This window comes from Acomys minous, assembly GCF_964271855.1.
Source record: "Acomys minous genome assembly, chromosome: 9".
In the NCBI taxonomy this organism is placed as follows: Eukaryota; Metazoa; Chordata; class Mammalia; order Rodentia; family Muridae; genus Acomys; species Acomys minous.
In genome coordinates, this window is record NC_140490.1 from 112852627 (window position 1) to 112877108 (window position 24482).

General features: G+C 38.5%; 1 protein-coding gene across 12 annotated transcripts in view; it reads left to right on the forward strand.

Moving 5' to 3' along the window:
- The window catches only part of KCNC2 (potassium voltage-gated channel subfamily C member 2), a 169519-nt gene extending 146739 nt beyond the window's left edge, over positions 1-22780 (forward strand). For 5 of the 12 annotated variants that reach the window (XM_084794284.1, XM_084794286.1, XM_084794280.1 and 2 more), the window contains exons 3-5: positions 11928-12855; positions 15017-15181; positions 19616-22780. In XM_084794284.1, coding sequence (XP_084650410.1) covers positions 11928-12855; positions 15017-15181; positions 19616-19752 — 1230 coding nt within the window. In that variant the 3' untranslated portion in view covers positions 19753-22780. The other 7 variants (XR_014781480.1, XM_084794290.1, XM_084794281.1 and 4 more) reach the window with 7 other exon arrangements.
- The last annotated feature ends 1702 nt before the right edge of the window (positions 22781-24482 follow it).

The following is a 24482-nucleotide window of genomic DNA, read 5'->3' on the forward strand; positions in this document are numbered from 1 at the left end:
AGTGTTTTGAGTAATGGGTTAAGAATGTTAGGATGTAATTAGGAGCTATTAAACTATTTTGAACAGATGGACAGAATCGCATTTGCTTCATTACTTAAAATAATGAAGAGAAGTCAATTAAAGGCAAATTAAAAGCTAAGTTCTTGGCTCCAGTAGTGTAGAAAAGGGATCACTATGCCACAACATTTAGAGTTAGGATTTTCAGGAACCAGTGATTCAGTCGATGGAGACACTGAGGAGAGAAAATGAGCTGTAGTTCCTTTTTTTGCCTAATAGAAAACAGATTATTCAAAACAAGAGGAACCTATGGTGAAAAATTAAACCTAAACAACATATTAGCAAGTGTACTTTGATGTTTATCAGAATTTCAAATGGAAATGTGTAGACAACCTGGTTTGATGGTCTTCGTACTGCTAGAGACTTAGCTAAAAGTAAATATTGTTATTGATTTGAAAATACAGATTGTGCATCATACAAAGCATCAGCGGAGGTTGGCATTTTAGTTACCATTGGTACATTGATTGTTGCTGGACTCCCAGGAGTCAGTGAGATCAGTTCACTTCAAGAAACCCCAGTATTTGGGCAGTGGGACTAGACTATTTGTTGTTTATTTAAAATTCTTGAGAGTCTTAGAATTCTTTAGATGAGAACCCAAATCATTCATGTTTATGAAATGTTCTTCGCGTAGTAGATCCATATTGCTTATAATCTAATAAAGGTGACATCTGTGTTACATATGGCCTGGAGGCTTTGGAGAGAGCGTAGTCAATTTTCTTACTGATTTAGGAAAGGCCTGGAAGACAGGGGTTTCCCCCAACTAGAAGCTAACAAGTAATATAAGCAAACATATTTTCAGTAAAAATAAAGATCTTAAAAATAAAATTCATTCTAGAAGAGTAAAAATAAACTGAAAAGAATAGCATTGCTTTCTCCATTTTCAAATATATTTCCTGTTTGACTTGATAGATAAGTATTTTAAGATTCTTTTGCCTGATTCTGCAGTCAATCTGTTGAGATATCATATCCTGAATTTCTAAAAAAAATTTCCCACTTTAAACAATTAAGAGAGTGAGAGAAAAATTGAATGAAATTTCTTAGCCTACTTCAAATACTATTACTTGTGGACCCCAGAAAAGGTCTAAGGATTGTTATCTGTCTGCAGGCTGCAGTTCACGATCTGTTGCTCTAGTTAACCTGCGAGGGAGAGCAGCAGTACGGCCCACCCATGGTGCTGTCTCATTGCACTACCAACTGATCCCTTGTGGATTTTAAATAATGTGCTTCTTGTAATCCGGTTGTAATTTCCACAGCCTGCCCTATCACCCCCTTTGTGGCATAATGCAAACTCACCTGTATCTTCTGGCTTCATTCAGAGGATGAAACGAGAGTGTAGTGTCAGCTAACCCTAGGCAGAAGCAGGGATGCCCACTGGGATGGATGAGTATGGGGTGGAGGTCCCTACCTGTACTGAGTACGCAAAGAGATGCATAAGCCTGGATTTAAATCCTAAATTGTGACATCGTGGGCCATTCAATCCCAAGACAAATTAAATCACTTAAATTAGAAAGGAAAGTCTGGCTGATGTCGGGAATTTGCAGCATACAGCCTTTAACTCACACTTATAAGGGAGAAGTGGCCATTTTACCTTAGCCTAGGTAAACAATTAAAAACTAGTTTCATGAAATATGTGGATAGGAAAATAATTTAAGTCATATCATGAGATTTACAAAACTAAAATTGTGCTGTGTGTCATAACTGATGATTCTGAATTCTAGCTACATGACTTTATGCTAGAATCTACTGGAATAACACTAATAAATCATAGAAAATTTCCTTGCTTATATCTTACTAAATTATACTCAAGTGTGAACAGACATTAAACAGTGACAATTCCCGTAAAATTACTTTGAAATAAAAATGTAAAGGTAATGTTGTATATTCATATTGGATAAAAATATTAAAAAAGAAGAGGAAAATATATTGTCAGGAAAGATGTGAATGTTAATGGTCAAGTCAGTACTTGATAATATTTTATTTGAGGAATGGATGCTCAATTATGTCATATTCATTTCCAAGCTTATCTTTATAATATAATAATTTCTTTAAATAAACTGTAATTATATATAATATGTATCATGCATATAAAGGAGTGTATATAAATGTCACATGTCATATCCATGCTTATAAATAGATGACTGAAATTCATCTCCACTGATTTCTGGACTTGATAATCATGTACAGAGTGTCTCGTAATGTGCAATCAGCTTTCCTCAATCTATACAGTACTACGTATTACTCTAATTAATCTCTCTAATACAGTAATATGAATTCAAGAACACCCATGGCTCAGTTTCTAAATGGGAAAATGTGCATGATGCAAACTTAACGTTTCCAGCCTGAGCAGCAGCTCAAGCCATTTTCTGTTCTCCATGGGAACAGGCAGTGTGGGCCCTAGCTACTGCTGCCTGGATGACTCGTAAGGGTAGGCTCACTAATGAAGGAGATTCGCTTTGTCTTCCTCGAGAGGATAGGCTGTGAGCAGCACAACACTCCTGTTAATTAATGCAAAGCTAGTCATTATGACTAGAATATGCCTATAATCAAGAGCATCTGCTATGTTAAAGATGCTGAAGGAGGAAAGAAAAAAATTTTCTGCTATATAACCTTTGACTAATAAAACCAACATAATTTTGAGAATAATCTAAATTTTTGAAAGCTAATGTTAAAATTCTTAGTTATTGTTTTATTGTAATATTATTTTAAAAATTAACTTGTGACACATGATTAAAACTTATGTATGAAGACTTAACACTTAGTTGAGTCACCACTAGCAATACCTGACTAAATGCTACTGTCTTATAGTCATATATAACTACTACTAAAACACAGTATTCATTTGTTCCCTTAGGTATACATAAAGAAATAGAATTAGACAGTATATTATTTGCCATTCATTTTTATTTTAACATGACTACTTGGTACTATTTAACTTATTTAAACACATGTTGGCGTATGTTATAATTTAATGGTATGTTATGAGCATGAGATGAATTCGTGCCCCTGTGCATTTTTCAAAGTAAGATATGCTATCTTATTGCATACGCATTCATTCCTCCTGCAATTTAATAGGAAGAGTGAGCACAACAGGTTTCTGAAAGTGCACATATTGTCTTTGGGCTCCATGAGTGCCTGATCCCTCAGCACGGGATGTTATTCCTGTTCTCCTGTCTCTATCTCATTTATTTAAGAAAGAAAGCAACAAGAGCATGATAGAAATGTGGTATTCCTAATTCGAAACACACAGTGCCCTTAGATTATGTACTGAAAATGGATTCATTTCACTTATAGTTAGCACTGGAAGTTTTGCATTATATATTAAAGTCACATAAAATCCTCTCCTGTGTTATCTTCCAAGCCTTAACTTGCCTGAGTGACTTTATTTTGTCCATAACAAGTCCAGCCTTTAAGTTTTGTATTATTGGCCAAGTTATTTTGATCATGAAATTTTTTTGGAGAATGAAGTGGTAGATTCTGCTTTGGGGCTATTGAGCCCCTGGTAAACTATATTAACATATTTAAAAGTATGTTCTTTTATTGAGTCAATACCAGGAATTGAAACCTACTTTATGATTTTGCCCAAGAGAGAATGTGTAAATCCCTTACATGGAGCAAGTTTTACCTAAGTGAAATTTTGGAAAAGTGAAGGAATCACATCAATGATTATAAGTTATAGGAGCACAGAAAAGAGACATAATCAATGTGAAAACTTGGTATTTGTGACCCCAATTTTATTTACTTTGATACTCACAGGAAAAAGTGATATATATATATATGTATATATATATATATATATATATATATATATATATATATATATATATATATATATATATATATAAACTGTGTTTGTCTCAATCTCTTTCTTAACTCAGATATCACACAAACAACTGAGACTCTTTTATATTTGTTTAATAATAAGCTTCACAACATAACTGAACAGTTGTTATTTTATTCTTAACCCTCTAAGCTAATCTGGTTTCCTTCCAACATTTATCCCAGAGATATTTGCACTGTGTAACTTTCTTGTTCCATCTCTTCTCCTGATGTTGCTGCTGGACCTCTTCTGTGGCTGAATCCGCTACTTCCTGTTCTTACCTTCTCCTCCCCTGGCTGGCAGGAAGTTCAGCCTTATTCTTTTCTCTGCTCAGAAACTGGCTGTAAGCTGCATTCTTGGCACACCAGGGGACAACTGGGGAGCAGAATTCATACAACATTGAGACAGGAGGTTCTCAGAACAAGGTTTGCAGCTGTGTGGGGTGGTGGTGCAGAAATCAGCCTTTGAACTGCCCGGTAACCTTGTGCCTACAAAGGAAAAAATGCTGAAAATAAAGAAAACTCTTTTCAACAATCTCTTTCTAAATGTGTTTATACATATTTAGATATTTGGAAATTCGTATTGATATAAATTTATGAAATTCCCCGACTCGGAGGTCTTGCTCCTGATGGAGCTTTACAACAAGACGTACTTTGCACTTTCTATGGCTGACAACAGACACCAGACTTCAGGGAGAAATGTCTGATCCAGTATACTCTCAATTCAAGTTTTAAAAGGAGTATTTCCGTTCTGACAACTTCCTGGAATTATGTGTCAATTCTCTTAATTTAGTCCCCATGGCACACCTTGTCTCAAAGCTTTCTAACACTTTAATTATTTAACTTGCTTCATTTTATTTTTATTCAATGCCTTGGGAGTCTGCAGTATCATCATAATGGAAAAGCAAAAGCAAAAGGCAACATGATGCCTCTTGATTCACACCCCACGCCAGGCACATTATATTGATAGGGTGGGAGGATGTTACTGTTGGCAACATTTGAAAAAAAAATGGACCTGTTTGATTAGATTAGATTCTGTTGTAAATTTGACAATTTCCTTCAATTATTCCATTATTTAATTTCTGTTAATTCTCAAAAATTAACATTTTACTTCCTAAAGATATATACCTTTTTTCTCATTTATTTATTCTTTCACTAAGTCTTTCACCCTTATTTTAATCCCTACTGACCACCTAGGTACCAATCAATGATGGTTCAGGAGGAGGAGGAGGAGGAGGAGGAGGAGGAGGAGGAGGAGGAGGAGGAGGAAGAGATTTAAAAAATGGATACGACATAAATTCAGCTTATAATGACTACCCAGTTTAGCAAAGGAGAAAAACAAATTATCTCCCACGTTTCTTTCCTTTTAATTTTTTTGTTAATATTCACTCTAACTTCCTATTTGACCATTTCATCTCTATTCGGTGAGCCAGCGAAGAAAATGGTTTTTGTACCCAAAGAGCTTAGAGCGAAGTTCACAGAAATCACGTCAAGTCGTTACTAATGCATTCAGTGTTTGCCTCTGGGTGATTCCAATCTTCAAAGCTCCTAGCATTGCTCATTCGTTTGATATGTAAACTAAATTCCTAATAAACTAAGCTTTTCTTCATCCCACAGGAGACAGTATATTCATTCAAAGTCTCCAAAGATTTTCACTGATGTCAAACTTCTGATGACTTTTCACCCTTAGTACTCTCCCCTGTGTTTGAACCTCTCTAGGTATCTTGTCTTATATCGAGAGTCCACCCCCTCCCCTTTTGTCTCCACATGGCCTGATGCCTTTGTGATTTGAATCAGCACTAACAGGCTTTGCCTAGTGGTAAGCGGAGGAAGGGTTATCTTAATCTTTGATACTATCATTGCCTGTCTAGAGCTCTGCTGGTGTGCCTGGGCAGGTATTTGCTTGATTCACATTATCAGTTCCTGTTCCTCCTTAGAAAATTTACTTTGCCCTCTTCTTTTTAAACTTCAATTTCTACTCAAATTCTCTACCCTCAAGCAGGCAGAAGACCATCTCCAGCGCCTGCCATGTCATAAGGCACATTTCTGTGTGATGCCTGGAGTCTTTAACTTTTAAACATTCTTTAAAAAAATTGTTTATCCTTCTGATTTTATGTAAACATAACAATTATCTACTTATGAAATAGATGCCTCTTTCTTTAAGTGTTAAATATTACTTTATTTATTATTTTTTAATTGAACATAGATTCTTTCATCCAATACATTCCAACCACAGTTTCCTCTACCTCCACTCTCTCTAGCTTCTCCCACTTCCTCTCTCCCCCAGACTCACTCCTTCTCCATTTTTCTCTTCAGAAAAGAGCAAGCCTCCAAGAAATGAAAGTCAAACAGGACAGAACAAGGTATGATGAGACAAGGCAATGGCCCTCATATTGAAGTGGACAAGATGATAAAATAGGAGGAAAAGAATCCTAAGAGTGGGTGAAAAACACCTATTCCCACTGTTAGGAGTGCCACAAAAACATCAAGCTAACAACCATAACATATATGCAGAGGATATGGTGCCGACCCCTGCAGGCTCCATGCTTGCTTCTTCAGTCTCTGTGAGTCTATATGGGCCCTGCTTAGCTGGTTTGGTGGGCCATGCTCTCCTGCCATCCCTCATCCCCTCTGACTCCTACAGTCTTTTCTCCCTCATGACTTTGGGGGTTTCCTGATCTCTGAGGAAGGGGACCCAATGGAGACCTCCAATTTAGACTCTCTCTCTGCATAATGACTGGCTGTGGGTCTCTGCACCTACAGAGGACTTGAAGGGGCACTGGACCTAGGCGTGTAGCAGAATATCATTAGGAATCATTGTTTTACAATGTTCGTAATACCACCCTCCATCAGATCTATAAAGTACCTTAAAGTGAAAGCTACACATAGCTATGATAGAACAATTAAAAAAAAACACGGTACAAGATACAAACTCATACTATGGTTCAGTTGTTGGGTACTACGCCAAAGACTCAATTCTGAGGATCCTAGTGGAAGCACCCTCATAAAAGTCAGATGGAAAGAGAGTTTGTGAAAACCAGGATGGGTACTCTAAACAGGATGGCAATTTAGGGGAGATGAGGGAAAAGTCCTGTGTTGGTATTAATGAGCTTTAAATGTATGCATCAAAAGGTCCGTTATCCAAAGGGCGAGGGGGTCAAGAAGTACATGTATCCAACCAGTCTTGGTCAAACTGTCATCTGGATGGTCAGTATCACATCAGGATTTGGCACGTGGATCTTACCAGGAGAAGAGAAAGTTGATGGAGTCTGGGTAGTAATTTCCATTTATCACAAGATTTTTTTTTTCAAGACAGGGTTTCTCTGTGTAGCCTTGGCTGTCCTGGACTCGTTTTGTAGAGCACTCGGGAGGCAGAGGCAGGCGGATCGTTGTGAGATCACAAGATTTTTATAGACAGGTTCTGCTGTTCCTGGAATCCAAGGTGACTGCCGGGGAGACCATTGCGTTATGACGCAGAAACACCAAACTTTCTTTTTGTTCTCAGTTACTTATTGGGCATCTGCAGATGCTCAATGAAGATTGACTGCTTTTTTTGGCATAAACAGCTTTTAACTTTTGATTATAGTTCTTTAATTTAAAGATAGTTTATATTTATTTTATGTGTGTGGGTGTCTTGGGAGCATATATGCCTGTGTACGTCTTGCCTGTGGTGCCCAAAGAAGCCTGAAGAAGGTTGTTAGGTTCCTTATGAGGAGATTGTGGACTGACACATAGGTGCTGGGCATTGAACCAATGTCTTCTAGAAGAGCACCCAGCTCTCTTAACTGCTGATCCATCTCTCTAGTTCTCTTGCTTCAGGTATTAAAATAAGGGTGACACATGCAGCAAATGGTCTCTAAAGCTTTATGTCTTAAACTTTTTTTTTGTATTTATAGGTTTGCTTATTTACAACTTTTTTTTTTGAAGAAACCAGAATTACATCAAAGTAGACATAAACAGCTAGGCATGCTTCAATAGAGCTGGCAAATGTTTATTAGGAAGCCTCTACGAAGTTTTATCTCAGAGTATGAATAAATGCCTATATTTGAAAACTCTTCCAACTCAGTAGATAATTTGTTTTACACATTTTCTGAAAACACAGGAAATTGGCTTTCAATTTTAAATGCATATTAGCTATCAAGGAAGCTTGTTAAACATAGATCTTTTCTCTCCCTGCATAAGAAAAGCTGATATCTCTTGTTAGTGGGAGTAAGGAATTCATACCTTTGAACACTCTTCATTGATATTTTGTTGAAAGGACCTTTGCTCCACCCTCTCCTAAGAATAGGATAGTTAACTTAAATTGTTTTCAAATACAACTGCTTCAGTGTGCAGAAACCCTGGATTCTAGACAAGCATTTTGAGATAATAATTGTATTTTAGGAAGTTTATTAAAACATGCCCATTTGGTGACTATTAACCCTGTATATGCTTTAAATAAAAATTAAAATCACTTTAGTGTGTGTTATCTATTGCCTCAAGTTCCTGTGGTAGCTTCATGCAAGTGGAGCATATGGAACAGCAAATCCAAGCAGCACTGTCAGTGATTAAATTACTCCAAAGCCATGGTTATCGACTTATGAATCATGACCCTCTTGAGGGTGTTTTTCCAATATTTTCACAGGAGCTCCAAAGACTATAAGAAAACACAGATATTTACATTATAATTCATAACAATAGCTCAATTAAAGTTATGAGTCAGCAACAAAAATAGTTTTATGGCTAGGGGTCGCCACAACACGAGGGACTTTACTAATACAGGTTGCAGCATTGGAGTGGTTAAGAACCACTGCTCTAAAGTCACCTTGTAGCCTTATTTTAAAACTCAGGTAATATTTCAGCTTAATTACGTTTCCTCAGAGAAATGGATTAATCTCTACCAAGGCAGAGTTTGCACGTTAGATGGGGTTTATAAGTCACAGTTTGTGCACTATAGGCAGATCTAGAAAACCTGCAGCTTCACTTGAGAAAGGAAAAAAAAATTTAGACAACTGGCTGGAGATGTAGCTCGGTAGGTAGAATTCCTCCCTATCATTCCTAAAGCCTGGAGTTTGATCTCTACTACTGCAAAAACCAAGCCTGGTGGTTCAAGCCTGTAATCCCAGCACTTGGGGGATGGAGACTGGAGAACCTGGGGTTCACAGTTGTCCTTAACCAAAAAGAGACCTGAAGGCCAGCCCGAGCCGTATGCTAGCCTTTCTCAAAACAAACACCCATAGAATGATTCTTTTAAAGCTTCGTAATATATGATTTAAAAACTCTTCCCTTTCTGTGCAGATGACTTCTGCTCACACCTCATTTTGGTCTCATGACCCTTCATCCCAAATACAGCCCGCATTTTTTTCCTTTCAAGATTTCATATACTTTTACTTTACTGCAGTTGTTACAACTACAATTAGAGGTAATTTGTGTGATTAATGAAGTTTATGTCTGCACCCTCAGTACCCTGTGAATTCCCCAATGCATTATGTTTCATTAACTGCTATTAAATTAAAAGCTTGACCTGAGGCCAGGCAAAAGGAAAGCATCTAATATGCTGTATGCATGCATGCATGATGTCTGATAGAGAAATGTCCAAGTATAAACTATCCATTTTTTTTTCACAATGGGTATTACAAGACTGTTTTTTTCTTTGGATGTGGCAGGTGCACTAGGACTGTCTGAAAGATGAAACTGTTAGGATGTCTCATGTGACGGTGCCATTCTAGACTTCAGAGTTGACTGAAATCATTACAAGCAGAACATCAGACTATAGCTTAACTGCTAGCGCATCGGCTTTGCATGCCACACCTGATCTGAAATGCTGGAGACAGACTAGCCTCATGGGGAGTGTGGGTGGGCAGAAGGGCAGGGCCTTATACACAAAGCTCTAACTACAAAGGGTTTTAAATTTAATCAGACACAAACATGACTTTCAAATCTAGAGGTAAAATAAAGATGCGGTTCCGAATCGATTAGCTATCGCAAGTAACTGCAACGCGCCATCTTCCAGTGTATGTAAAAGCGTCGTGATACCAAGTGTTTTGGCAGCTGACTGAACAAAGCTGTGTGTTCATTTGTCCATTAAATGGAAAAAAGCAGAATGGAGACAGTGTCTCAGATGCTCCTGGAGAACCTTGCAGTTGAACTATAATGCCAAAGGGTGCTTGCGAGGTGTGCATGGTGACACTTGTATGACGCTATACGATGGATGTGTTGACACGACTTTGCTAAGTCCTTAATTTGGGGTGGTTCTCTAAGGCAGTCCTAATTAGTCATTTTGTGATGTCCTCCCAGGCTTATTGAGCCAAAAAGAGGAGCCTGTTTCCCTGAGACACGGCTCAGACCTTCTCAGTGGCAGCCATGCTTGAGGAGCACATGCCAGGGCACAGGTTGGATATTGAAAATGGCCTCGTTATTTCCAACGAGGTCCCAAGTAAGGGACCCGTACTTGACTACAGTGGATTTCTCCTTGTGAGTCCATTGTTAATCTATGGAAGGAACAGCCTGCTCACTCTGCAAGGCTGGCGCCTCAGCCACTCTGCAACGCCTCACGTGAGCGACAGCAGTGCCCTTCCTTCAAACACCTGCATTTGGAATATCCAGACCTGTGGTATTAAGAAGTGTGTGACTCCCGTCTAAGGGAAGGGGTTCCAACAATCTGTTGTCTTCGTTTTGGAGTTTGATAAGTTAAGGGGGTGGAGGCAGTGACTGAAGTCATCAGATTATTGTCAGAACCTATCAACTGACTTAGAACAAAGGAATGTGGATGCTCTCCGCCTGAGGCCTGACTGGCATTCCTGAATTGTAAAATGGAGATAGGATTAGTGTTGTTATGCAGGTTGATGTGAAACTAATTCATTAGTGTGTGATGGGCAGATCAGGGGCCCAGGGGAGTCGGCTCAAACTATTGCACTAACCAAGGACAATACAGTAGTAAACATCTAACCCCTACTGTGATCTACCCAATGGACAGGAAATTCCGCACAGTTATATGGAGAGCGGGGACTGACACTGACATGAACTCTGGTGTTCCATATTTGACCACCTCCCCTTGGTGAGGAGGCCTGGTGACACTCAAAGAAAGAATAAGCAGGCTACCAAGATGAGACTTGATAGCCTGTGACCATATAGTGGGGGAGGAGGTCCCCTTAGGTCACAGACCTAGGGTGAAATCAGGAGGGAGGGAGGAACAGGAGGATACAAATGATGGGATAACAATTGAGTTGTAACCTGAATAAATTAATAAAATTAAAATAAAAAATTAAAAAAAATAGTGTGTGGTTCTAGCTAGAACTTAATGACTAGGAATTCTTAGAATTCACCTGTATTTGTAGGTATGTAAATTTTCATATATATTGACTAAAAAAAATGGAATCATTAATTTTGAAAAGAAAATAGCTTTATAACTTATTACTCCAAACCTCTTCAAGTTCTTTTTTATTCATCATAGGAAGATAACCATATTTTAATTTTCTCCCTAACTTAGTCTCTCTCCTTTAATTTTTGTTCCTTGAGTAGCCTCCCTACCTCTAAGATTTGTTTTACTGTGCAGTCTCTGCCTTCAGGTGCCACTGAATGCTGCAAGTACTCTGTTCATGTTCATATCCCATGAAACCCAGAGCACGTTATTGATAAGAGCAATCAACAGTCCAGTGTAATCTACCTTATATGTACAGTTATATATTTTGTTTAAAAAATTTCCAGGTCATAAGCAATTGTCAAAATTGGAGCTACTGTCAACATTTTGTTGTTTCCTTTTCAGGCTGTGCCCATTAAAGAAATTGTTCTGCAATAATTTTTACGGTCTCTTTGTAGTCTCTCCCTCCCTCACACAAGGCAAAGCAGAGCTTTGTACATATGTGAGCGAAGACCAGTGTTTTGGAGAACCTTGCAGGTCTTAGCCTGGCGAGCTTGGCCAGAGCGTCTCTCCGTATATGTGACAATCATCTGAAGTGAAATCCTCCAATATCCTGTTGTCCCTTTTGGTCGACAGCGATCGGTGTCTTTCCGCGTCAGCTATAAGTATGTGATGGTTCAGGTCACTCTGTATTTCTGTTTCTTTCTCTCTGCAGTTTATTGCTTTTGCTTCTTTATTCTTCATCTTGGTCTCCATCACAACCTTTTGCCTGGAGACACACGAAGCTTTCAATATTGTTAAAAACAAGACAGAGCCAGTCATCAACGGCACAGGCGCTGTTCTCCAGTACGAAATTGAAACGGATCCTGCCTTGACGTATGTAGAAGGAGTGTGTGTGGTGTGGTTTACTTTTGAATTTTTAGTCCGTATTGTTTTTTCACCCAATAAACTTGAATTCATCAAAAACCTCTTGAACATCATTGACTTTGTGGCCATCCTCCCCTTCTACTTAGAGGTGGGACTCAGCGGGCTGTCTTCCAAAGCAGCCAAGGATGTGCTCGGCTTCCTCAGGGTGGTTAGGTTTGTGAGGATCCTGAGAATCTTTAAGCTCACTCGCCATTTTGTAGGTCTGAGGGTGCTCGGACACACTCTTCGCGCGAGTACCAATGAATTTTTGCTCCTGATCATTTTCCTGGCTCTGGGAGTTTTGATATTTGCCACGATGATCTACTATGCCGAGCGAGTCGGAGCTCAGCCAAACGACCCTTCCGCCAGCGAGCACACACAGTTCAAAAACATCCCCATTGGTTTCTGGTGGGCTGTGGTGACCATGACTACCTTAGGGTACGGGGATATGTACCCCCAAACATGGTCAGGCATGCTGGTGGGGGCCTTGTGTGCTCTGGCCGGAGTGCTGACAATAGCTATGCCTGTGCCTGTCATTGTCAACAATTTCGGGATGTACTACTCCTTGGCAATGGCGAAGCAGAAACTTCCGAGAAAAAGGAAGAAGCACATCCCTCCTACCCCTCTGGCAAGCTCACCCACGTTCTGCAAGACAGAATTAAATATGGCTTGCAACAGTACCCAGAGTGACACATGTCTGGGCAAAGAAAACCGGCTTCTGGAACATAACAGATCAGGTAAGGCACGATTTCAAATGCATACCTCTAAATGCTTTATAAATCGGTATATCCTATAGGCAGAAGGTAGCTGCTCTTGTTTTCTGTAAATATACACGAGTTTTCAGTTTCACCTCCTCATTTAAAACGTGGTTTGTGTGAGCTTTGTAGGCAACAAGACTGTGTGGCCTTTCCACATAGAGATCTGCAGAGCAGGTCCATGGGGTTTAGGAACATTGGCGGGAGTGACGTCTGCTGATGGTGCCAATATTCTCTTTTGCCCATTTGTTGCTTCTGTGCCAATGTATCTTTGTATCTTTGCATGATGTGATGGTCTGGTCTTGACCATTCTCCATTCTCCATTCTCAACATGTTCACCTCCATATCATTTGGCTTGGTGTGTTTGTCTCAGTTTTACCTCTGCCACATGGTACTCTGCATCTCAACCTAATTCACAGGAAGCAGTTATTTAAGGAGAACGGATGCCTGCACATCAAAGCCCCTGACCCCAAAGAGGTGATGTGGAAGGCAGATACTTCAACAAGAAGCTCAGTATTAATAATATTCCAGAGAACTGACTAAATTTTCATTGTTTGAAAATTAGATAGGGTATTGCAACTTAACACATCTCACTGTACAAACTTACATATAATGCAAACCAAAACCAAAACCAAACAACAACAACAACAAAACCCATACCTGCCATTGTTCAGGACACAGGTAATCTGCAACGGATTACCACTGACAAAATCACATTTCCTTCTGACAATCATTTTTTATTGTCTTGTGCCTTGGTCTCTGCTCCCTTCTAGAGCTGAATTTTGAATGTTTTACTGTTTGACATTTGTTGGATTCCTGCTTCCTGTGCACTCGATGTAACCCGAAGCTGGTTGATTCTAACCCAAGGCAGAGGGACTTCTTGCCTGTCTATTATGTCCAAATCAGATATAACCTTTTAGAATTAACAAAATATTCATTTAAATAGCTTACTTTGAAATTTAAGGTACATATATACACATATATTAGATATATTTATCTATTTCATATGTTAAAAAAGACTGCTGGTGATCTCATGTCCCATTTAGAAACAAGATTCGCTCCCCCTCCCTCTTAGCTTCTGAAAAAAATTTGTGAAGCTAACAGACAACTCAACGAAGTGTAACTAAAAATGAGCTGCTGTTCAAAATTTCCATCCTCAGTCCTTACATGCTTTTAGGGATTCATCTGTAAATTCCATCAAGCATGTATCTGACAGTTGTTACGAACATCTGCCTGAAAGGAGGAGTTAAGCTAGGGTTGATACCCATTCCATTACTCTAGTGTATTTATGGAGAGCCCTGAAGGAAGACATGGGCAAAGAGAACACAGTCATCTCTGGTCCGCACTGGAATGCCAAGCTAGTGTGCAGGCTAATGGAGATGTGTAGAAAGCCCTTAGCAACCACACAGAAGTAGACCAGTAAACATGAGGATCTTGCTGTATGCGTTACTCAGAACAAGTTTGAGTTTCCAACTTGGAGTGGTACTTTTTGTGCTTTGAGATTATTTTAATTAAGAATTTTGGTGAGAAATTGAGTTTCAGAAAACTAGGAAAAGCGGGTCTCAGATGGCTCAGCGGTTAAGGGCACTGACTGCTCTTTTAGGTGTCCTGAGTTCAATACCCAGTGACCACATGGTGGTTCACACCCATCTATAAAGTGATCGAAGTCCTCTTCTGACCTGCAGGTGTGCATGCAGGCAGAGCACTGTATACATGATAATAACAAAAAAGAATTATGAAACCAGTAATACCTGTACTACTTGAGAAATATTCATTAAAGATACTATACTTTTAACAATTTCCACTCATAGTAACTGAACAACATGTAACAAATTACACAGTAAATTTGTGCTAATTCATTGTCCCATTTATTTTGAGTTCACATCACCTGTGTAAAAGCCAATTATCTACTAGATAGATCCAAAAGTGAATGATAAGAGTTTCATAGGGAACATTTCTCCCTTTTAAAATACATTTCCATTTTACTCCATTAACGTTTATCTTTATTGTGGTGAACGCTGTGATGTGATTATGGTGTTTTGTATACTGAGTGGCTGGACTGCAGGCCTCTGTTGTAAACTCTCTGTACTGTCTCATTCCCTCATCCATCACTGTCTGTCAATGGGCGTGGTGCTGTGACCAGTGTTATCAGGTGACGACAGTACAGGAAGTGAGCCGCCATTATCACCTCCAGAAAGGCTCCCCATCAGACGCTCTAGTACCAGAGACAAAAACAGAAGAGGAGAAACGTGTTTCCTGTTGACGACAGGTGATTACACGTGTGCTTCTGATGGAGGCGTCAGGAAAGGTAGGCATGCACTTAATCAAATCATATGGGGTGACTTAGCCATTAAATAAGAGTGATGCAAAATGCTCATTTGTCGTTTTCCAGGGAACACAGCAGGTGATGCTCTTTGATTCTCTCTATCATGTCTTCTCTCATTATAAGCACTTTATAATATCCATCATGATAGCCTACTTTATTGTTATATATAGAAAGCATTATCCTTTATTTTTTATACTTTTTTTTTTACATTTTCAATTACCATCTGTCTATGGACAGAATTTTAATAGAATATGTAAACATCAAGTCAGCCAACATAAAGCCAGTCATTAGTTATTTTATCATGATGCTTTTAGCAGTCTTTAAAAGTCATCTTTATTTATCACAATAATACCCACTACATAGCTCTCTGACTATCTTTGTTAAGTGTTGTTGGCCATTAAGCAACGATAAGGCACTTCTCTTTTTCAAATGAAATAACCTTTAAGTTGCTTTCCCAAAGCCCAGCCAGTTAATTCCAACAGCTTCTCTGACTGCCTCAGTGAGCAAGATCCTCGGCTGTTCCATGTGCATTTTAAAAAATTACTTGAGAGGTCACATACGTGATTAAAAATACACAATTTTTTTCTTTTAGCCCAATGAAATATTTCAAGTCCATTAACATTTTCAGTAGACACTAAACAGTATCTAACATGTAGGAGATAACAAATACTTGTCAAAGAAATTAAAAATGGCTGGGCAAGTGTCTTTGTTAAAGAACGTGTCAGGATTGGTGAAGATCTGTAATTGGATAGCTATAAGCAGCAACGTTCATGTTTTGTTTCACTGAATTCTATAACTGCTGTCCATAGTTGTTATATAAAATGTTGTTTCGGGTGCTTTGGTGTTTTAAACTTAAAACGTTGGTTTTGTGATGTCTTCCTCATCTCATCTCATCTCATAACTCACACTCCAGTTCTCTCTCATTTCTTCTCAAGATTTTATTTTATTTTCTCTGTTTCAATGTCTTTGAGGCATGAAAGCAGACAGAGGAATCCTCATTTTGTTTTTATTTTTATTTTTGCTGAGTAAATATTTCAAGTAATTCTCCATTCCAGTCCGTTCCGTCATTTACATGTGTTCCTTGAGCTAAAATGTATTTCTGCCCTCTGGGCTTGCTTACGATTCTAAATCTATACATGTGGTAGAGAGTTTAAATGTTTTGTGAGGACGGCTTAAATCTTACCGTATTTGAGCAAAATATATGAGCATATATTAAGTAGCAGTGTAGTGTAGTGTTAGGTAGTAGTAGTGTTCAAAACACTTTTCTGTGTGCTTATATATTTTAACTAGCTTTGTCTCTATATGTATATATGTGTACACACATTTATTTGTACATATGACTAAACATACATTCATTTCTCTGCATCTCCTACTAAAGTATCATATGTAGTGCTTATACAAAGGTAATGCGTTTAAAGATCTTGATAAAAATTTTCTTCCATGTCAAATAATTTTTGTTTTGAATTTACACTGTTAAAAATATCTGTGAAAAGCTTTGGACATTATAAAATAGTAGGTCAATATGTAATTTTACTATAACATTGCAATGCTTTATGAACAAGGCAATTAATAAGATACTTACTCTGCATGAAAAGATATAGGCAGTTTTATTTCACAAGTGAAAATTATATTTTAATGAAGATTTTTTTCAACAATTAGCTCATATGAGCTTTTTCTGCTTCATCTTTCCATACCACACAAACTCTTCCTTATTCTTGTTTAATTCTTTTGTAGCTATATGTTCTTTCTTGGTGGGTATCGTCTCTGGATTCAGTTAACCATTTTGGGTTTTGTCTTCTATTGTCACACCAACCAGAAAACAACCCATTGCCCTTCCTCTTTCCTTTATATAGGCCATAGAGTTCTTTTACTTACCCAAACACTTACTTTCTATAGGATCTATCCAGTTATTTCAAGTTGATATTCCTATTACTTTTATTTTAAAGTACTAAAAATTCTCTCATTATAAATTTAAATTATTACTGGATTCCTATTTCTTATTTTACTAATTATTATCAAAATATTCCATAATGTATTAAAAGAATGCAAAAACTCACTTGAGGAGTAATCTTCCAACATTTAAAACTTCAACGTTTCCTTACGACTCCTTTTGAGAAGCATATTATCAAACTAGAGCCATCCTGCATACTACATGTGTGGCAGGGTTGGCATTGTCCCAAACAAGCACAGGTTCCCACTAACTGAACAAAATGCAAGTTCTTTATTTAGGTGTTTGTTCTAAGTAGGCTTACTGTTGTTTATTTTCATGAATAACTTAGCCTTTATGTTAAATCTTCATTGATATTTTCAGTCATTACCAGAAAAGCTTGATTAAGAAAAAAGTATCAAAATATTTAGAATAGGTAAAATTAAAATATATATAAAGAACTCATAATTTTACTAATTAACTCCTTGTTGCTAAACGAAGAGAGCTTTTTCAAATGATATTAAACTAATGATATTAAAAATAAAAAGATCTGTAAACAAAATAAGAGATACATACATTAAAATCTGTGATTTAGAAGAATAATAAACATTTAGAATAGCAATCAAGATTCAAGTATCTCTGGGTGCCTAAAATAAAATTATCTAGCAGACCATTACTTGTCTGAGAGTTGCATAAGGAGTTTGGGGTATAAACTACTTTTTTTGATGCATTCGCACCAGCAATTAACATTCATCGATGTTTACAATCTAGTTTATATTTTTAGGTCACATAATCAACATCAAGTGTATAGGAAAATCATTTTCTCTATTATTTTCAGTTATATTTTCAGTCGCTTGACAGAAGATCAGTAAGAATGAAGTTACTATGCACATGGCTTCTATGTTAGGATAATTTATTTGCAATTAAGAATAAAAAAGAAGGCATCCTCCCATGACCTAGCACATCATCAAACAGCCTTGAATGAGAACACACACTCTCTCATGTTTGATAATAAAGGATACTAACAGAAAAGAGGCAAGCAAATGCTTGTTCTACATAAAATAAGCCCCCCGAAATATTATTATAGTTAGTGGATGGTGAAATGTCTATTTGCAAAACTATTAGAAGACAGGCTACTGGAAGTCAGTAGTGTGCACTTGTGGGCAGGGAGTGAGCACAACTCTTTTGTCCTGTTTCATCCAGTTTTAGCCTGTTACAAAGCTGTTATGGAGTCTGTCTTGATGCATATCTGTCTTGGCCTCTCCTATGTCAGATAAGTAGATAGATTACCTCCATCCCAATAAAAAGAAGCAGAGGCAGTTACAAAGGACTCTCTCTTTTTCTCTTCGTTTCACAATCAGCAAGCACTCTAGAGCCCGTGGAGACTGCTTCACAGTCTAAAGGAGACACAAGGCAAGAAGCTCACCGGAATTGTGTGCGCTTACTCAATTTTGGTTGCCCTACAAGAAGTTCGTTTCCCATCCTGTAACTGTTCCGTGGAGTCTACCAAAACGTTTCTGCCCAAAGCTGTGCGATAGGACTCCATTTCCATACATGTGTCTCGCTTCCCACTTCACATCACACTTTATGCGAGAAGCACCCTCAGCTCATGCAGCTGTTTCTAACATCCTACTGGAAATGCTACAACATGTGACTCCTTCCAATGGTCGCAGGATGGGGTGCTGGGTGGTTGATTAAGGAGAACAACCAAGTTAATGCTCCTGAGACCCTGTTTTATTAGCTAAGTACATGGCTAGCACCAACAAGAGATCAGGTTGAAAATTTTAGACTAAAATAAAATTTGCCTCAATTCCTGGAAGGTGAGGGAAAGAGATGAAGTCATCCACGTACATCAAACTGAGATTTATTTCACTGAAATTATGACTCAGTTTACATTTCATTTGCTTCCTTTTTATTTAATTTTGTTTCATTACCTAAGGGAATGGTAATGTGCTTTCCATCCTCTATCACCTTGATAATGGCATCAGATGCCATTATTATATGAATCACTCCTTTACAAACTAGTAAACCTCAAAAATACATATGTTGGAAACAAGTGTGCACTTTAAGTTAAGCGTGCTTCATTAGTTAGTACTAAGATTAAGAAAGAAAATAGCTCATACAGTTTTAATTTTCAGAAACACATCCTGAAATTTAAAAGTGTTGAGTCTTTAACTGTACTTATGGTTTTTTTTTCCTATTTTTAAAAAGTTCTCATAATGTCTACGCCCAAAGTATATAAATACCAAATCTAATCTTGACATAAATATATTTTGGAATACTGTAGTTATAATTTGTGATAGCTGGTCTAATCTTTTCAGAATGTCAAACAAAGTGATTTATAGCTTTTTAGATGTATGAATTGTTATCCTTTGCAAATGGCTTATAGCTCAAAAAGAGCACTTTGGATTACTCTGCATGGTACTGTTTGTCTCTGTCTATTTTCTTCTGGTGAACTCAACTTATGTCTATGCATTTTTTCATAAAAGGATATGAAAAATCCCGAAGCTTAAACAACATAGCGGGCTTGGCAGGCAATGCTCTGAGACTCTCTCCAGTAACGTCCCCCTACAACTCTCCGTGTCCGCTGAGGCGTTCTCGATCTCCCATCCCATCTATCTTGTAAAATCAAACTGCATCAATCGGCTAAATTCTATCAACACAAGTACTGTTTGCCCTGTAATGGAAACAATTAAATATAGAATTTCTCCAGGCTCCATTAATACCAGATAGATCCTGCATGACATTACTATTTGAAGTCAGAAGTGCTACTTGAGAGCTAGAACATCTTATCCTGGCTTTAAAGATGATCTAAAGTAGAGCTACCACTTAATATGAATTGCCCCAATTTCCTTTTGCAATACAATGACCAGTAGCATCAGATATTGGCCAGTACACTAAAGCATAACCCGTATTTTCAGGGAGATATACTTAAATAGTGTGCTCATAACTGCCAACCACTTCACTGGACCTTCATTTCTCGTGACTCCAAACCATTCGGAAGATATCTGGGATCGTATCTAGATCGCAAACGACTTGACTCTGGTCAGCTCATTTGCATGGACCATCTTGTCTGTATCACCGGAATAAAATGTTGCAGAGTCCTGGGTCTGGATGGCTCAGGATTCTTGTTCTCAACTTCAAACCATCCTGCCAATATGAAAGCACTGGTCGCCTGTTCTGCATGTCGAATTGTGGGGCAGGGAGGGGCACCTTTCTCCTCAGTATTTTCCCCTCTTCTTTGATAGAATTATTTACTTTAAATACCTTAATTTCTCAATTGATTTATTTATTTTTAATGCTATACTGGTGTTCTGAATGTTTTTTGGTTGTTTGTACACACAGATAACTGCAAAGAGGTTGTCATTACTGGTTACACGCAAGCCGAGGCCAGATCTCTTACTTAATGACTTGGGGAAGGCACAAAACATGAGAGAAGGTAACTGCTAGCCAGGCTTGCATTGTTTAGCCGAGAATTGCTGCTTGGTACTATAGCCATTTCCCCCTCTAAACCCTAGAATTTGTTATTATTTTCAGTGGTAGAGTGCCAAATATTACCCAAAGCTCTTGCCTTTTATTTTTTTTGCCTCTTTATCTATATTTATTATTTTTGTGTGAACATCAAAGGTTACCGATGTTCACTAAAGGTTTTATTTTTCTACTAGCCTTAAAATTTGCATCAAAGGACTAACCAGATTTTCCAGGCAGTGTTTAATCAGGTGCTTCATCCTGTGTGTTGTTTCTGTCTGTCTGTCTGTCTTAGCCTCCTGTGTTAATCGTATTTGCCATCTGTCTCCATAGAGGGTAGATGTGCCCTGATAGGCTCTTTAACCTTAGTACTGATCTCCCTATCTCCTCTCTCCCCTGTCGTCTTTGCTACTTGGAGCAGCCTCTCTGCTCTGTATCTAAAATTAATGATGCTCTGTAGACTACCTAAACTAATAGGCACTGTGAATCTTTTTTTTTTTTTTTTTTTTTTTTTTGATGAGCAGGACGGAAGCAGCAATTTCACCATAGTTCTTGGTTGCCTATTGCAGTGGTGGTGTCTACTACCTAGCAACCAGCATTCATCACTACAGTCCAGCAAACGTCCCTAGGGAGGTTTTGCAGTAGGAAGAGAGGATAGTCTGTTTACACATCCCTACCAAATGCCATAGCGAACGTGTGTCTGATAGTTTGGGTATGTGAGGGAAGAAAGAAATGCCATAATGTAATTGCAGCACAGGCAATACTTTTGATGCATTGGTCCTTAAGATTGTTGATGAATTCCTAACTCCCATGTTTATGTTTGATAAGAAGGCCATTGCCACTTTTGTTATTGGCTACAGACATGTGCTAGTCTCCACTCCCAAGCCCTAGAGCATGAGCTGCATGTCACAGATCTTGTACAACAATGCATTTACCCAGACGTAAATATCCGAGATTTAGAGATACTGTGATTCTTTTGATAACACCACTCATAGAATGCTATAAATACTCAGAGATTTATGGTAAAGGAATTAATATGCTGTCTGGTGCTGCTGTTATTGACTGCAGTGTTGTACAGAATTTATCATGGATTTTTGACTGCTGAAAAAGGGACAGTGAGATTTAGCCATGCCAAGGATTACACTGGAAACTTCTGCTACTGAACGTGCCCCGATGTGACCAGTTTGTACCCAGAAGAGATTCCGCATCTCCGGGAGGCATTTAAAGCTTATAAAGGAGTAGTGGCCGGAACTGAAATGGTGCTCGCCACGGGAAATAGTCTGCTTGTCAACTGACCACTGTCCATGAAACAACTGTAAATACCAACGTGCGTGCATGGGTCAGGCCCTCTCACAGTCTCCAAGCACAGGAAGCCACATATGTGATCAATATCCGAGAAGCTTCAAGTGATGCCCACGAGGGGCTGAATAGGCCTCATGCGGTTTTGCTGCGAATTACGGAAGACCATGGATTCAATGTAGTATAGGTGTGTTTTCATATCTCTTATTTGTACATTACGTGTTGGACCCACAAGCACTGATTGCCTCACTCTCTTGCAAACCCCTTATCTATCAGCTTGCCAGCCATGTGGTAAACTTTTAGTGTCTACATGTAAATCTGACTGTTTTTTTTAGTCAAGCATTCATTTAGTTCTGGAAAGCTGTTACTATCTGACAGAAATCCATCAGCAGTATTCATAGTTCAAGTATTTTGTCCTTGTTACCTCAATTATAAATATTAAAAAATATAAATTCTGGCAATGAGAATATTTTTTTATTAAATGATCAAAGAAGATGTCAGTATATAGTAGAATATTATCAAATTATATCCTAAAATGTCTATTTTGCATAAAAGAGATATTCTTCAATCAATTCCTTCTCTGTGTGAGCTTTGTGGCTAATGAAGCGTGTATTACTCTTTAGCCCTGCTGTAGCTGAAACTGTATAAGAGTTTTTCATCTCGCTTAATTAATATGTCCAGACTCTACTAGTTCCCCTGGGATTCTGAATATACTGTATAACCTAAGTATAAACCCCTGTGTTGTGTACCTTCGGTGACCATCTCAAGGTGCATGCCTAACCTTGGTGATAAAGCCAATGGACATGTTACTAACTGAATTGAAGAATAAAAGGCAAATGAGCTGGGGACAAACTTGTATCCGATCTGATTAAATGATTCGTCTCCTTCTCTGGCCTCCTTCCTGTGTGTGTTGCTGTTTCAGCGCGCTTTGCTATTGGGCTTCGTGGGTCTACCACACACACTAATACATCCCAAGGAAGTTGGAAACGAAGTCCTTCTAAAACACTTAAGCTCTCGTTCTCACCTAAGTCTTAGAAACCCAGCTAACATTTTCCATTTCTTTCTGGTTTCTTGCTTTCTCTGTCTAAATTTCTTTCATAAAAAAAGTATAGAATTACTTATTACTATGGTACTCAATACTTATAGGCAATTTTATGTTTAACGCTAAATGTCACTTTGCATTTCTGATTTGTCCCATTTCTGGGAGCAGAAACCTTTGATTTAATTTTATTAGCAGTGTAATGTTCATTTAGTCACAATTGTCCTCACAGTAGTTTCCTACATTTTAAATATTTACTGAACTTCTTGGTGCAAATCCTGGTTTAAAACATGCCTTCTGTCTTTGGATCGCTGCTTCCTCCACATGATGTACATTGCTGGCACCCCAGTCATACTGCAGCGATATGAATAAACTTACCATACACATTTCTATAACACTATCCAATGGCTGGAGAGAAAAGGAAAGACATTTAAATTTTTTTTTCAGGCAGAAAAGAATGTGGGCAAATCCAACCTTTTTTTTTTTTTAAAACAATGTATCTGCATGTGATTTTCTGTGTCTAAAGCTGTTCAGTGCTAATGACTAAGAGACAGGTTGAGTTTAGCAAAGGGGGATTTGCAGGTAGAAATTACATGCAAAATGTTATTAACAATGATGTTCGGAGGAAAGATTTACTGTGGAAAAGTACACTATGTAATAAAGTGACAGCATACACTTCTATTGGAAGCAATTATCACCAAAAATTCTTTTTTTAATTTAAATTTATTTTTAAAAATATATTCACTTTACATCCCATTGGTAGCCCCCTCCTTAGATTACTCCCTGGATTCTCCTACCCCCACCTTCCCGCACACCCTTCCCCTCATCCTCAGAGAAGGGGAGCCTTTCCCCCCTACCAACTGACCCAGGCCTATCAAGTCTTATCAGGACTGCTTACAACCTTTTCCTTTGTGGCATGGTAAGGCACCCCACCAGGAAGAAGTGATCAAAGTGTAGGCAACAGTGTCCATGTCAGGGACAGCCCCTAGTCCCCTTAATAGGAAACCCATATGGAGAATGAGCTGCCTATCAGCTACATCTGAGGAGGGCATCTAGGTCCTCTCCATGCATGGTCTTTGTTTGGTGCATCAGTCTTAACCACGACCTCCACCACCACCACCACCACCACCACCACCACCACCACCACCACCCTGCCCAGATTTGTTGGCTTTGTTGGTCTTCTTATGGAGCTCCTGTCACCTCTGGGTCCTTCTATCCCCCCCGTTCATCCATAGGACTCCCTGCATTCTGCCCAGAGTTTGGTTGAGAGACTCAACTTCCGTTTTGATCCCCCTCTGGGTGGAGTCTGTCAGAGGACAACTGTTGTAGGCTCCCATCCTGTTCCCTCTCATTAACTGCTTCCAGTGTCTATTCTATTTGTCCTTCTGAATGAGGGTTCTTATCTTAAAAAATGGGAATAAATCATTATAAGTGAATTGCTGAGATATTCATCTTCTTAAAATAAATCACAAGTGGGGACCAATGCGATGCCTCGGAGGGTAAGGATCCTCGCCATCAAGACTGACAGTCTGAGTTGAAACCCCAGGACC